General features: G+C 42.2%; 1 protein-coding gene across 1 annotated transcript in view; it reads right to left on the bottom strand.

The window, feature by feature from the left end:
• Ryr2 (ryanodine receptor 2) overlaps nt 1-16,226 on the bottom strand; it is a 585,643-nt gene that overhangs the window by 182,645 nt on the left and 386,772 nt on the right. Inside the window, exons 32-37 of the mRNA XM_076832381.1 lie at nt 15,711-15,825; nt 14,641-14,801; nt 12,718-12,877; nt 12,309-12,395; nt 8,810-9,036; nt 262-1,057 (exon numbers count right to left, since the gene is read on the bottom strand). Coding sequence (XP_076688496.1) covers nt 262-1,057; nt 8,810-9,036; nt 12,309-12,395; nt 12,718-12,877; nt 14,641-14,801; nt 15,711-15,825 — 1,546 coding nt within the window. The remainder of the gene's footprint in view (nt 1-261; nt 1,058-8,809; nt 9,037-12,308; nt 12,396-12,717; nt 12,878-14,640; nt 14,802-15,710; nt 15,826-16,226) is intronic.

Raw genomic sequence — 16,226 nt, 5'->3', positions numbered from 1 at the left:
TCTTCTAAGGTGGCAAGAAAGGAAGTAGGGGAAGGGGAGTTTAGTGAGTCAGATTTAAGATATCCCTACATAAGTGAAATACATCTACAGGAACGAGAAATACAAGGAAGCTGCTAAGACTTGGAGAAGAATGAGAAATAATTTAACCTTGTGAATAACTATGTACATGCACACAGAGGCAAACTGCAATAATACTTGGTAATTCTGAAACTGACGGGAGTCTTTCTTCTGGTTACCTGCAGTTTGACATCTTCTGGTTACCTGCAATTTGACGGGCTCAGGCAGCTTCATTTGGAGCAGGCCTTCCTGGGGTCTCTTGCCCCCTTCGTCGCCTGCTCCCTCCACCTTCGAGTCTTCTGCACTGAGCTCTTTCTCCAGGGTGTGGCCCTCCTCCTCTGGCGTGACAGCTTCCTTGAATACACTGGGCTCAATCAGCTGCAAGATGTGCTTTAGGTCCTCATTGTGGAAGACGCCCATGATCAGCAGGGTGTAAAACAGCTTGATGAGAGGCACAAAGAGGAATTCAGTGGTCCCCCCAACCGGGTCCCGAGCATGCAGGCTGCCCTCTTTAACCGCTTCCGTCAGCATCTGTATGGTTTTGGCCTTCAGGATGTCCAGCGGGAACTCTGGACTGTACTGGTAAAATTCATTACTAATGCTCACAAAACTTGGGGAGGAGAACTGCATCCGGGGCCGGAGGGAAGTGCTGAGGCCAATCCCAGGGAGGCCGTGCTTTTTGTTCTCGTCGGGGAAGAGAGTGATGCTCTTTGTCTCCTCAGTCATGGGTACAATGAATTCGTTGTTCATCATGAGCCTGGCCGTGGCATAGGAGCTCAGGTGAATGTCGATCAGCAGGTCATAGTAGCCGGTGCGCAGCAACCCGGGCATGTACTTGTTCTCGATGGCGTAGAGTAGCTGAGGCTCGTCCACGTGGCTGCACAGGGCATGGGCCACCCGGTGGTTGCCAAGAGCACAGACAGCAGAGTACAGCCGCAGAGTGTGGTAGTGAAATTTCAGCAGCTCCTCCTGCTCTGTCAGCTCCAGTATGTCCACAGACCTGAGGGAGGGTGAGAAGAGGGACAGCACCATTAGGAATGGGCCACTGAAAGAGAGCCGTTAGGAAAATCAAGAGGACAGGAACAGACGCCACTTTCTTTTAATTTTCTGTGGCATGTTTAGTGGCTGCATAATAGGCTTTTAAAAATCACTTCTCCAAGTTTTCTTCCACCCAGAATTTGACAATGAAAATTGCCAAATGCTACTTCATCTAAGATCTTCCCTGTCCTCCACAACATCCAGGTACTGGGCACCTCTTCTAGGCATGTGAGTTTCAACCTTCACCTGGAACCTGCCCTTTTCAGAATCTAAACACTCTCTGGGAAATCCTGAATCTCCTTTTCCAAAAGGCTAACCTGGCACAAGAAGCCAAAAAGTTTTGCCTGGACCATGCTGCCCTCCTCTCAGCACTACCATTAGGCTGTCAGCCTGACCAGTCAGATGTAGGTGGACAGCATGCTAATTCCACTGGCATAAACTACCTCCACAGGCATCCCTCACAGACCCACACATCTTCTCAGCTGCCCATGTTTCCATCCAGGTCTGTGTAACTCATGAAACAAGCACTATGCATGCAGTTTTCTACTTGGCAAAACAAGAGGGCACTTCCAACTTCTACTGGAGTAAGAGTTCACACTGAGCTCTTAATCCAGGTCACTGTGCTTCCACTAAAGCTTATGGCTAGACTACTCCTTTCAGATCATGTAGCTTCCTTAGATGTGGTGATGTGTTCAAAGCTACTTAATTACATAGATTATTCATGGGTGACACTGCAGCATTGAGAGTAGAAATTTGAGGGGCTGGGGTTGTGGCTTAGTGGTAGAGCACTCGTCTAGCGTGCATGAGGCACTGGGTTCAATCCTCAGCACCACATAAAGATAAATAAATAAAGGTATTGTGTCCACCTACAACTAAAAAATATATTTCTTTTAAAAAAAAGTATAGAAATGTGATATAATCAAAGGAATTTCATTCATCTAGCAGAGTGTTCTGAGTACTTCTCTCCCTGAAATCAGGGACACGTGTGTGCTGTTGACTATTTCTCTAGTACCTTAGATATGCCTGGCACACAGCAGATGCTAAAGGACACAGCAGGTGTTAAAGGAAGATCTGCCTGAGCTTTGTCCCTGTGTTAAGGAGCTCCATCATCCTGGCCATGCCTGCTGACACTACCTCTGCATTTCAAATCATAGAAGTTCAGTTGAAAGCCTTCAGTGGCTTCATGGTACAATTCCAGATCCACCTCCCGACTCTTAGAACCAGAGGCTTCATGATTAAAAACCAAAATCAAATGACAACTTGCTCCATGGGACACCTAAGCTACCAGCAAACCACAAAATTCTTGGACCCACAGCTAGTACCTAGTTCTTGGGAAAGAAAAATTGATCAAGCTCCCCCAACCCACCAAGAATTATAGTAGTCCAGGTGCTGGCTGGCTCTTAAAGTCCCCAGAGGACTGTCCTAGAGCTCAGAATGGCCAATGGTCAAAACACAGATCTGTTCATCACATCAACCCAGCACAGCTGCACTCCAGGTCCTCCCTTGGAGCACAGCCGAGTCTACTAATTTCTCTCAAGATCCTTGTTAGAAACAACATATGAACACTACTTGCCCACACCACTGCTTCTATGTCCATTCCATTCATTGTCTCAACCTCATTCTCCTGTTATTCACTTAATGACCCCAGGTTCCAGTCTTTAAAGGAGTTCTCTTCCCTACCTGTCTTTGAAGGCAAGCACCATATCTGTTTTGTTCATTATTTTATACCCAGTTCCAAGAACATAGTAGGAGTTAATATCTATCTGAGGCATAAATATGAAGGAAATCTGAAAGATATGCCACCCATATATTTCTCATAACTTTTACACTATTTTAATCAAGGATATTCAAAGAACATACTTGGACTAAATTATATGTTTATGAACTATGACTTAAGCTGATGTGGCAAAAGAAATAGCACATTATTTTATTTAATGACAATTACAATATATCACTTAGTACTTCTCTAGCACATGCTCAAGATTATATTATTGTCGTCTTCTCCTTTTCCTTCTTTTCTACAGCCAGAGTCATCTTGCCAGCCCTATTCTGGGTTTGAGCATAGAACTTGTTTGGATCAATAAAATGCAAGTTGACCACTTCTGTACAATGTGTCAAAATGCATTTCTACTGTCTTGTATAACTAATTAGAACAAATTTTAAATTTTTTTTAAATGTAAGTGGACAAAATATGTGATATGTGAACATAGTATCTACCAAATAGAAACTCTTAAAGGCCTGCAAGTTTCTGTGAGTCATTTTGCATATCAATCCTGGGTTGGGGCAGAAAGGCATATGATCACACCACAGTATACCTCCCATCTGGAGCAGAGTTGTAGGGGACCTATGACCTGTGCAATATGAGAAAGAGATATGTCTCACATTGTTGACATTTTGGGGAGTAGTTTGTTAATGTAGCACAATTCATCATACTCATTAACAGTCCCCAGTGAAGAAATTCTTTCATATCTTGATATATCATTTACATACTTATCCAGTATCACTGAGTGCATTATGTATTAAGCACTGTACACAGATGATGTAATGGGGAATAGGACACACAAGACTCTTGCCCACAGGGAACTGACTATCTAATACAGGAGGCAAAACTGTCCCCTCCCAAGAGTAAATTAAACTATTAACTGAGATATGTTAAGAAGAAGCAAAGTGGAGTTAGGGCTGGGGCTCAGTGGTAGAGCACTTGCCTGGCATGTGTGAGGTCCTGGGTTCAATTTTCAGCACCACATACAAATAAGTAAATAAAGGTCTATCAACGACTAAAAAAAAACTAAAAAAAAAAAAATAAGTAGTAAAGTGGACTTGCATGCCACAGTCTCACACTTTCCAGGAGGCGCCCTGTTACTGGGCCATCAGAGGAAGATTCCTCCCCATCACCAGTTGGTACCTTCCTTCTGGAATGTAAGTTTTGAAATGCATCAGGGTTTTTCTTTGGCTCTAGGAAGCACAAAACCCACAGAGACCTCACCACCAGTTCCAGCGAGTCGTGGTGTGAACCACCATGCAGTTGTCTGCACCAGGTTGGCCATTTTTCTACACTTTTCTTCTCTGCAACTGGATTCCAACTACTCATTTATGCATTTGTGTTTCATGTATGTTAGAAAACTACTTCAAATCCTTTACGATCTCTAATAAAAATTTATCTATTTACTTACATACATATTTATCACCGGAAATTAATATAAATTATGCATTATTAAGATGGAGGCGTGTGGAGAGCAGTGACTTGGATCATGGCCTCTGACTGCCTCATGACTCTGTTTGCACTGGGAACATTCTGGGCAAAAGTGCAGGTCAAGATTGCCCAGTTGCTATGGTTATGCCCAGCCTGAGGTGGCTCTGTGCAAGAGCACAGAATTCTATCAGTCTGGAATTTGAGCTGAGGCACCAGCTCCATCCCTGGGATGGAGAATTCTGAGCATAACGAAATAACCCTAATGTCTCACCAGTGCTACATTCTTCAGTCAGCCTGCTTTGCAGAACCTTTCCCACAAATAACCTTTTGATGATAAAAACCTATCTAATAAATGTGCTGAGATAGCTCTGGGTCACTGTCACTCCATCAGAGGACAGTGCCCCACCTGGTCCCTGCCTTCTCTATGTGTGTGTTCATCTTTTCTCAATTCCCCCATCACACTTTAACAGTCTGTGAATTAACAACTGCAGCAGAGCAGGCCGTGGTAGTTGGCACCTGAACACGGACCGGACACAGGAGAACAGTGATTAGATGAGGGGATGCTTCTGAGGACATGTCAGATAAAGAAAGGTGAGGAGCAAGTTTATACCTGGTGTAAACAAAGGCCATGCTGGATCCAAAGAAAGGAATCTCTATGTAAGCGTAAAAGGAAAAAATAATTAAAATGCTCTATGCATGAGGTTTTGCTTCTCAAGCTCAAAACAGCAGCTTTCCTTGCTTCTCAGCTTCTGCCAGATAGATCTCAATCTCGATCTCTTGATCTCTCTCTCCTGGACTTGAATTTAAAATGTAAATTGCAGTGGCAATTATTCAAAACTGGCTTGAGACTGAAGGGAAAAAAATGGTCACTTTTGAATTCAAGCTGCTTGTGGACCTTTATGACTATCTTGTCCAATCTCACACTCCACCACCCTTCCTTAACTAGTTCCTCCCTAACACTACAGCACAGGGAGAAAAATGGAATTGTCTCATATATACAAATCTTCTTTTCCTTGAAAAATCTTTATGGGGGATTTCAGGACTCTAATCTGAGCCAAAAGTAAACTCTGATCTGATAAAGACTATTAACTACACTTGTCTGATATCCTGCTTTTTATAGTTAGAATAAGTAAATTGGATTTACCTAAATGAGATCAATCTTTAGAAACATGTTTGTTAAAGGATATATCTGATTAATTCACAAAGTTAAACTGCTAAATATAAAATCAAGTACTCTTAACTTCTTAAATTCCATAGGTAATATATTTAAACATTAAATGCATTTTATAAATTGGTAAATGAAAAAAAGCTTGAGTTTGCTTTAGTGTCTGTGTCTTCACTAAAACAAGGTTATTAATAGGTAAGAGTCTATCTGGTGTAATTCATATACAAAGTATAATTTAGGTATCAAAGTACCATAAAAACCAAAAATATTCCATCTTATTAAAGTGGAGTAATTTGTCGAAACTTGGAAATTTCATAAGGGTTTCAGAAGGTAAATTTAAAAAGGGATCAAGAGTTACAAGAGATATGAGAAGGTATGAAAATATATTTTAGTATTTAAAAAGGAGGGTAAGAGATAAGAAGGTTCTAGGTATAGAAATATAAAAAGTAGAAGGAAAAAGTAATATTTCTAGATACACAATGTCTTTAGGTGGTAAAATAAAAAGTTGTAGAATGTCTAAGTAAATTGCAGAAGTTTTGTTTAAGTTGCAGGAGGTTTGTGAAGGGTAAATTTTAGAAAGTTTGTAAGTAAATTGGTTGTATATAATTAGTACAATCAGTTAAAGTTATCCAAGGCTTTTCCTAAGATAAAATATTAATGTGTCGATATAAACCAAAGTTTAATCCTCTATGAGTTAAAGTAATAAGGATTTCTTAAAACATCAACCTGCTCTTATCTGTCAATACAATTTCTTAGCTCTTGCACCTCCTGCTAAAAGAAAAAATTGCTGGTCTCTATATCGTCATCATATTTATTTATTTTATATTGATCTCATTCCAATACTCATGAGTCCTTGTTTCTCTCATGGAAGTACCCACCTCTCAGATGACTTTACAACCTGTTCTTTCCAAACCAGAATTTTGCAACAGATCCCTCAAGTGTTCAAAACATTCCTAGGGGGGATCCCAAACTCCTTGCCATATGTTGCCCCGCTCAGGCTGAAGCATCCAGAGTGGTCATTGCCCATTTCTCCTTACAGCAGTAAGGGTTCCCATACTCAAAGGGAAAATGAGACCAGGACAAAAGACAGTCAGCTGCAAGCTCATTTGACCCCAGATGTAACACTTCAGAATAGACATATATTAGTTATATTTTAAATTTAAAAAGGGGGAGATGTGGTGAGCAGTGACTTGGATCATGGCCTCTGACTGCCTTGTGGCTGCGTTTGCACAGAGGGAAGTTCCTGGGCCAAGGTGAAGGTCAAGATTGCCCAGTTGTTATGGTGATGCCCAGCCTGGACTCTGAGGTCAGGCACCAGCTCCCAGGGACAGAGAATTCTGAGCACACCTTAATGTCTCACCAGGGCTGCATCATTCAGTCTGTTTGCTTTGCAGAACCTTTCCCACAAGTAACCTTTTGATGATAAAAACCTGTACAATAAACATGCTGAGCTCACTCTGGTCACTGTTCTGCCATCAGATGATGGAATACCACCTGTTCCAAGCTTTCTCTATGTGAGTGTTTGTCTTTTCTCAATCCTTCATTGCTCCTCCCTGGTTTTCTGAATTAATGGCCACCACAGAGCAGGCTATGGCACAGGCGTATCTTGAGTTTACGATCATGGCACATCAAAACATTATATTAGAACATTCAAATTCTCTTAGCAGGGAGAGAATGTGCTTCCCTCACAAAGACATACTCCTTCCCAAATGTTATGTTTCTTTGGATTGTTCAGTGTGTTTGTTAGAAACATCATCAAATGCAAAATTCTGATACAAAAGTTACCTCACAAAACATAAGTATGGAATTAAAAATAAATCTAATCATAACCAAGAATACATTATAAAATATGTATTTTTCTAGTATTTCACAAAGATACAGAAACACTTAATGAAAATAATTCAGTGGCAAATCTAATTTTTCTTTGACTTTCTTTTATGTTAAAATGTCTTTGTGAAGGTACAATTTGCATACTGTCCAATTCACTTATGTAATCCATATAGCCAACGATCTTTACCTATGAATGGAGTATTGCAACCACTGCCATAAGCCATACCAAGGACTTCTCAGCACCCAGCGGGAATCCAGCACCCCTCAGCAGCCCTGGGTGACCACCAGTCTACTTCCTGTCATGGAAGCAATGCCTCTTACGGCCCACAACGTGCGGTCTCTGGTGGCTGGCTTCCTGCACTTCACATGATGTTTGCCAGGTTCTAGTTTGTAGTGTCTATCTGTACTCTAGTCCTCTTTGTAGTTAACTAATGTGGATAGATTTATCTACTCATCCATTGGTGGGCACTGAGGTTGTTCCTGCTTTTTGACTACTGTGAATGATGATTCTCTGTACATTCTTGTACTAGTTGTGGGGACAGGTTTTCATTTGAATACATACTGAGAAACAGAGCTGGGGCACCTGACGACTCAGCATTTCATGTTTTGAGGAACCGACAGGTTTAATGCTGTTGCTGTTTCTGGTAATGCTGGGGATCAAGCCCAGGGGCTCCATGAGTTAAGGGAACACTTCATTACTGAGCTCCACCCCGGCCGTAAGAGTAAATGTTAAAGGACTTAAAATCAAATGGAAATGCCAAGTACATACAGAGATATAGAAATGGACATAGCTCCTACAACCATTTTTAGATTAAGGATCTAAGAGAACAAGTATGTTGGTCTTTGTGCTGTTTTCATGCCATGTTTTCAGTCAACTTGTGACTAACTTTTGGGAGGGAAATCTTGGTCAAAAGCATAGATTTAGATCCTTATTAATAATATGGCTGCTAAAGTGAAATCTCTAACATTTAACTCACAGTCATATGGAAAAACTGAAACTCATAGTGAAGCTATGTGAGTTTTTATCATGCTTTGTCATTACTAATCCTGTCTAGAACACACACAAATCGTTCTGAAAGGGCTCACAACACTGTCACATCTTTCTTTCATCAAGGACTCTCGGCCTCAGCTCTTCACATCTAAAAACTAAAGAGCTGAACTAAGTGATTCCTGATTCCACCTTCAATCTCTCACAACTCTGATCTCATCACTCTGCTAAGTCCTGAGTCACACTGCACGTGCACTGTCTGAAATGCAGATGACAATACTGCTATGTCTTCTCAAGGTAAAAGAAGAGGGAAGGACAGAGCCGGACACTACCAGTTGCATTTGCAACTGAAGTATCATTTTTTATATATAACAAAGTGAGCAGGAAACAGATTTAAACCTGGAACATACAGAATCATGATTTCAATACCAACCAGACTGTTCAAACCTCAGTCTATTCCCTGGCGCCACCTCTGAACCCTGGGCCCAAGTCCGATTGCAGCCTCCCAATAGGACAGTGAAGGATGTGCAGGGCTGACCTGTTCTCCTCGGGGATGTGGAGAGACATGAACTGCAGAGGATCCAGACACTGTACCAGCCAGCCTTGGCGCTCGCTTATCCGTGAGACGTCCACCTTCAAAAACTGGTTGGGCATCCTGCTCCACAGGACATGTGATAGGAACTGCACATGGAGACGCGGTGGGCACTGGGGCACGGGGTTCTTGTGCTCACTCTTGAATAATCCCGCAGAGAGAGGCATCACGTTCTAGGGGATGGGGAAGCAGAGAGGGGTGAATTTACAATATCCCTTAGAGCTGCAAAAGCAATGGCCTCTCACCCTCTGTCCCTCATCACACTCTCTACCTTAACCCACTCCCTTTGATACTATATACCAGTGACAGCCCAACAGATAAATCCAGCTATCAACCAAGAAAATGGAATTAATTTGGTATTAAACAAGACAATTTATTTCGCATCTACCTCCAAAAATGCAGCTTTGGCCAATCTTAGGGAAAGAAAGGTCTTGCCTTTGCTCAAAGATCATTTTTCCACTTAGATCCTGACACATCCCTGCTTTCCTCTTCTGAGACTACACGCAAATATGGACCTCCCATCTCTGCAGGACCTTCCACCTATTCCTCTCTAGAGACCTCCTACCACATGCTCGAGGTGCCTTGTCTTTAAAGTTCTTTCCTATCTCTTTCTACAAATGAGAAAAAAAAATCCAAGCCCTGTTTTGGGTAGTGAGAACATTCCAATGAACATAATAAACAAAAACTCTGCCCTCATACAGCTTTTTTATTTTTGTTTTTTATCTTGTGGCAGTGGAGTCAAACCTAGGGCCTTGCATTAGCTCAGCGAGTACTCTACCACTGAGCTACATGCCCAGGCCCAGCTTCCATTTTTCTTGTTGGAGATATAAAATAAACAAAATCAACAATAAACTAAGTAGTATGTTAGAAGAGATATCATGGCATGGGGGTGGGAAGCAAACCAGAATAGAGAAATCAGAACATAAGACAACAATTATAAACCATTGGTCATCACAGAAGGTGACATTAAAAGAAAGACCAAAGAGAAAAGGAACATGTGGATATATGAGGCAGAAATTTCCATGAAGAGGAAATATGCAGGGCAAAGAACCTGCAGAGGAAGTTTGAGGAGGAGCTTGGGGCCAGTGTGCTAGGGCACAGGAAAGGAAGTCAGAGAGGCAATGTACGTCAGGTCTCTTCAGGGACTCCACAGCCAGGTTTCATTCTCAAGGAACCAGGGCTTCCGGGGCTCTGGGCAGTGCACTGATCTGACCTGACTTGTGTTTTTAAGCAGTGAGAGTCACCCAGTTGCATGGCAAGAATATGGGCAAAGTAACCGATGTGATTCTGCAATCTGTATACGGAGCAAAAACGGGAGTTCATAACCCACTTGAATCAAATGTATGAAATATGATATGTCAAGAGCTTTGTAATGTTTTGAACAACTAATAATAAAAAAAAGAGCCATAAAAAAAAAGAATATGGGCAAAGGTGATTTAGAAACCTATCTAGACACAACCGGAGTCGACTGGATGAGATATGACATCACAGAGGTCAGAAAAGGTCTCCAGCAGAAGGAAGGCTGGGGGAGATCAGCAGGTAGAGGATCTGCCTGGGCTGGACCTGGGATGCAGAAATACAGGAGGGAAGTCCAGGATGACTCCGGGTTTGGAGGCCTGAGAGACTGGATTTGTTATTATCCAACATGGGGAAGAGGGAAGGTCAGACAGGGTGGGGGGAACATTGATCCTCAGTTCAATGAGGACATGGTCAGCTGAAGATGTCAACTAGAAATCCAGATGGAAATACCAAATGGACAACTCAAAATACCAAACAGAGTCCTCAGAAACGGCCACTGTTTGACAAATTTTCCATAATTATAACAGGCAACAACTTGCTGCTCCTTCCTTTCACCTTTGATCTTGAATTCAAGGTAACACACGCTTCTCCCATCATGTCCCTGAAGTTCTTCTGGAGAGGTCACTAGAGCCTGCCTGGTTCAATAAAAGCTACGGATTCCTTTAGTCTACCTTGCTGTGGCACCTGGTATGTGAGACTGTGGCCACTCCAATTCTGAAAACCCTCTCTTCGCACGGCTTCGATGAGCTGCTTCCTTTACTTCTCTTCCTACACTCCCGGCTGTGTGTCTTCAGCCTCTTGGTTGGTACCACCAGTTTCTCTACCCAGTCACCTTCTCACTCTCTACATTCACCCTCAGGGAATTCACTTACTTGCAAAGATGAATTCCACCTGACTTAATCTGACTAAAAGCTCCATCTCCAGCCTAGCTCTCTTCTTTGGGGCGGGCACAACTGTATATACGTGTGTGTGTACATTTGTATTACGCATATGTATTTTATAAAAATTTATTGAGAAAATGCTATGTATCAGCCTCAGTTTAAGACTTTTAATTATTTTAACCCTATAAAACAGATACCATGAGCCCTATTTTAGAGAGGCAGAGTACGTGCTCATAGTTTAAGAACATCCCAGGTCATTGAGCAGGACTGGAAAAACTATACTGTATTCACCCCAATGTGTACTTGACACCTCTATTTTACAACTGCAAAATTAATTTCAACTTCTTTTTGTGAATTTCAATAAGCTTTTCTATGTGTAGCATCAGTATCCACAAATTGTCCAAACTAAAAAAAATTTAAACAAATCCTGATTCTATTACGTCATTCCAATTGACAAATCCTATCAGTTCCAATTCATTGTCAATCCCATCAATTTCTCCTATAAAACAGTTCATTTATCACTTCCTCCCCACTTGACTTTCCCAAGTCTCATCAACTATAATCATCAACACCTACCTGCTGCTGCCAGATCCCCGCTCCATGGTACTACTAACTCGCTTTCCAAAACAAGTCTCATTACACTCAAATCTCCAATAACTGCTCCTCTACGAGGTGCCAGGGTCTTAGCATGGCCTTCAAGGCCTTTCAATCTGGACTTGGTCAGCAATGTCCAGTCACTTCTAGAAGGCATTCCCGGTTATAGTCACACTGACTCCTAACTTTCAACCCTTCTACTCTTACATACATTCTCTCCTTAAGAAAGCCCTCTCCTAGCCAACATAATCCAGAGCACCAATTAAATTAGCAGTTGGTGGTCAACCAGCAGGTCACCTCTTCCTTCTGACAGACCAGCTTAGCTGTGCTTCCAGCCACATTTCCAGAGGACTGTGCTTATGCCACCATTTTAAGTAGCACCACTTGAAGTATCCACCTCTGCAAATGAGCCAACCAGTGAGTCCAGTGATCACTGTATCATCTGGAACTGTGCACTTTTCTTGTATCTAAATCTAGTGTTATTGAATAATATATTTAAGATAATCAAAGAGAAGCTCTTTTGAATTATGTTACAAACATGGCTATCTTTGCTTCAGAGAGTGACTGGCCTGATCCACATCAGCACTGACAATACAGTGAATTCATCTGAAGTACGTGTTAGACCCCACAGAAATGAAACAAATTCAATACTAGGGAACAGCCTCCCTTACCTTAATTCTTCCCAGCTCAAACTGGAACACATTGGGGCTCGTAGCTTGTGCAAACACTGCAGGAAACAGCTTTGTGCTTGGCTCCACCTTCAACAAACACATGCATGGAGTGTGATTAAGAAAGAAAGAAGACAGAAGGCATCTTCTTCTTAACAACAAGGGAATTCTCTCTCCTATGAGTGTCTTCTCTCAATAATTAGTGGGAGTACTTCATTATGCCTGAATATTTTTAGAGGAATGAATGGCTTGGGCATTGTTAATATTCAACAGAAGTAAGCACACATGATTAACCCATTTGTTTCCATTTTCTCTTAATTTCTAATTTATCTTTTGATCTCACAATGTGTTTCTCTTTACTGTGAGAACACCTCTTCCTACTTCAAGCATGAGGCCATCGCAGATCACGTACCTGATAGTAAGTGCTCAGCTCCTTGCCGTTGGCAATGAACGTGAGCAGCCCTGTGGCAGCGTCTACCACGCAGCCGATCTCTAGCCCGTTGTTGTTGCGTCCTTGCCCTGGGCTCATGCTCTCGCCTGCACACACCATATAACAGTTGCTACGTTTGATACTGGATTGCAAAAAAGAAGAGAGAACATTTTTATCTTTGTCTGATTGCAGATATAAGAGAAAGCATGTACATCTTGCAAACTAAACCTAAATTATGCGGCGCAAGCAACAAGCTCATGCTGTAATGGGAGAGGTGCAGAATGGGCCGGATTCTGTGATTCTGAGCAAAACTCCATTGACTACGGTGGACCGTTCTGAGCCAGGGCTGACACGCCTCTAAATTCCACACCTAATGGAGACAAGTCAACGAGTTTGAACCAAATAAGAACTGACCTGCACCTTCTCTCCGAAAACTCAAACCAAACTGGACCTTTTTCTGAGGTTCAAAAAAGCTCAACTATTTAATCATCATCAAAATTTGTAATTTTCATCTCATTTTTTTAAACTGCTCATTCTGAGATGAGAAACGTTCATTTCCAAACACCATCAAAGCCCTTAGGCAAATTCTGCATGAGCAATTGTGATTCAAAAATCTTTAAAATTTGGCTAAAATTATGCCCCTTTATGGATAATTCCTGGTGATCTGTTATGAGAGACGAAGTTAACTAGAATTATGCACAAAATCAGAGAGATGTTAACAGCAAAACTCCACCTGATTTTGACCTCCACCAAAACCTTTATTGGAGATGGTACAAAGTTCAGTGCCCTGAGCTTCATCTCCGCTCCTCCTCCGGCTGTAGATGAGCACAGTAGCAAGACTAGCCAAGGCAGGCAAGCAGGAGGGGAGAACACACAGGCTGGGATGAGGCCAGTTTTGGACAATCAAATTCAGGCTGCGTCCCTTTGCACTCAGTACTTAGGATTCAAAGACCCTTCCCTGTCCTCTGTTCCCTACACCAAGATCCTCTGTCAGTGCACCCATCCAGCTGTTTCTTTACATTGTTGCCATCTCTTAAAATCAAATTCACCGCCAAGAATACTCCTGGAGACGTGGGGTTTGGGGTCCCCTCTGGATACAAAATACTCCTCATCTGGGATTTTTTGCTCGGCCCCCATCTCGAGTGCTCAGTCACTTCACATGTGACAACTTGAGGGTAGGTCAGCAAGTTTCCCAGTCACCAAGAAGAATGGCGCAGGTGTAGAAGGAAAGCAACGCTATGGAGGACTCAGCTGAGACCTGTCACAGCAGATCAGAGAGGATGCATGGGCACAAAGGGGAGAAGCGAATGGTCAGATCTTCTCTTGTCTTATTCTGCAAGGAAGATAGCCTTCTTCACTTTTTTGAAGGTTTGGTTTGAGTTTGGTTTGTTTTACAAATGAAAAAGAATGGCACAGAAAGTGTAACTGACTTACCCAAAGCCACACAGCGAGTCAAAGGCAAAGCTGAGGAAAGAACCCACTGCTCCTCAGTCTGAGTTCAAACACACCCACCTGGCCTCAACTACCAACCCACGCTGCCGCCACAGCTCTTCCCACCACACAGCCACTTCCCAAGATGCTTATCAGACACGCTAAATACCTCACGGTCACCCTCTTGCGTCTAAAACAAAGGCTAAGTCCTGACAACCCCGGTTATGAGTGCTGCTGCCTGAGGAACACAGAGGTATTGCCCATTCTTATGGACGCTCTTTGCTTTTAATAGAGTAGATTTCTTGTTGGTTTATAGAAGTAACAAAAAGGACATGGGCATTAATGGCTTGATTATACTGTTCCTATAGATATATCCTGGGCACAAAATCCAAGAAAAAAAATATCTAGGTTTACAATTTTTTTTTCAGATGTCATTTATGTTTAAAAAAAAAAAAAAAACTGAGGAAAACCAACCTTTCATGCACTTTTCCTTTTTCATCTCCTAGAGTGACTGTCACTGTGCGAACTCTGTCCAAGTCAAAGCCTGTATCATACTGGTGGAAATCCGACGTGATCCAGCCCACCCAGACGTTAGCAGGTTCTTGTCCGGGAAAGATTCTCACTGAGTAATAGTACTGTCGAGACAGCAAGACCAGGTGTTGGATAGCCAAGCAGCGCAACTGTACTTTGATTCGCACTGATAGCAGGTGCCTGACTCTTTATAATATCCAAGAACATACTTCTTTGTTTAAAGTCAGTTGGGCAGATTAAAATGTTGTAGGCATGAAAGACGGACACTGACAAGTCAGAAATGTTTTATACCAGAGATCCAGAATTAACTCAGAAGTAATGGAAAAGAGAAAAGAGACTATCTGAGCAAACATGCTGAATGAGTGGAGGTTTCTACACACTCCCAAATGTGCATGCGTGTCTGCACATGTACATAAACACCTATGTGTACTTACAGATGGAATATGTATGCAACGACAGCATCCATCTGCCTATGCAATAACACTCACCTATGCCTCCTTGCGGAGGCCAGGCCACCCCATCTCTGATAAGTATATTCTGACACCTTACAATCACTCTGAAGCAGTTCAGATCTAACATGTGAACATCAAACTCAAATGTGGGAGCTCTACAACAGACAGGGCAGTTTTTCCTGTTGGAAAAACTGGCAATTTGGGGAGAGTACTTTTGAAAATTTAAAGTGGCAGAGAGCAAAACCTAAGCTCTCACATAGCAGGACAGATGATCTAAGATGAAAGAAACTATATGCACTTAGAAAAGTCAAGTGGCAAACTGAAATTTCATCAAGAAATAGGACAGCAAAATCTGGATTTGGGGTGTCATTAAGGACTTTTTCCCTAAAATAGCTCTCTTATTGCATAACATACATCACAACATATTTTTTTTTTCAAATTTTCCTTCCCTGAAATATATCTAAAAATACAAGCAAATCATTAAAGCATGTTGCTGGACACACTGAGTCGAAGCACAGGAGCCAAGATGCAGAGTCAGCGACAGTGGCTGCCACCTCCTACCGTGGAAGTCTGCATCAGGAAGTCATAGTCGTCCCTGTCATCAGCAAGGACGTCTTCCGTCAGCCTTGCGGAGTGGCTGGTGCTGTAATCTGGCTTTGTTCTTCTAAGCAAAAATCTGAAAGATAGGAGAGAATCAGGAATAAAGAAAAATAAAATGTTCTGCCTACGACCCACTGCGTGGTCCTCAACCAGGGCAGTTGTGCTCCTCGGGGGCTTTGGGGATTATGTGGAGATACTCTTGGTTGTGGTTAATGGAGGATGGAGTGCTACTGGCATCTTCACGGGTGCTCCTCACTGCCCTTTAATGCCCAGGAATTACCCACAAAAGTAAACAACCCCTACAACCAGGAATGTCCCCACAAAAGTAAACAAGACTGAGGGGGAAAAACCCTGATTTATCCCAGGAAAGGATGCTAAAACAACTCATCTTTCTGACCACAGAAAAAACTATTTAGAGAGAACAGTCTAAGTTTCAAGCAAGAATGTAAAAACAGACATCTCAAAAAGTAACTCTTG

Source organism: Callospermophilus lateralis, chromosome 13, assembly GCF_048772815.1.
Source record: "Callospermophilus lateralis isolate mCalLat2 chromosome 13, mCalLat2.hap1, whole genome shotgun sequence".
NCBI lineage: Eukaryota > Metazoa > Chordata > Mammalia > Rodentia > Sciuridae > Callospermophilus > Callospermophilus lateralis.
Note: the sequence above shows the minus strand (reverse complement) of the source record. Positions and strands in the feature narration are given on the sequence as shown.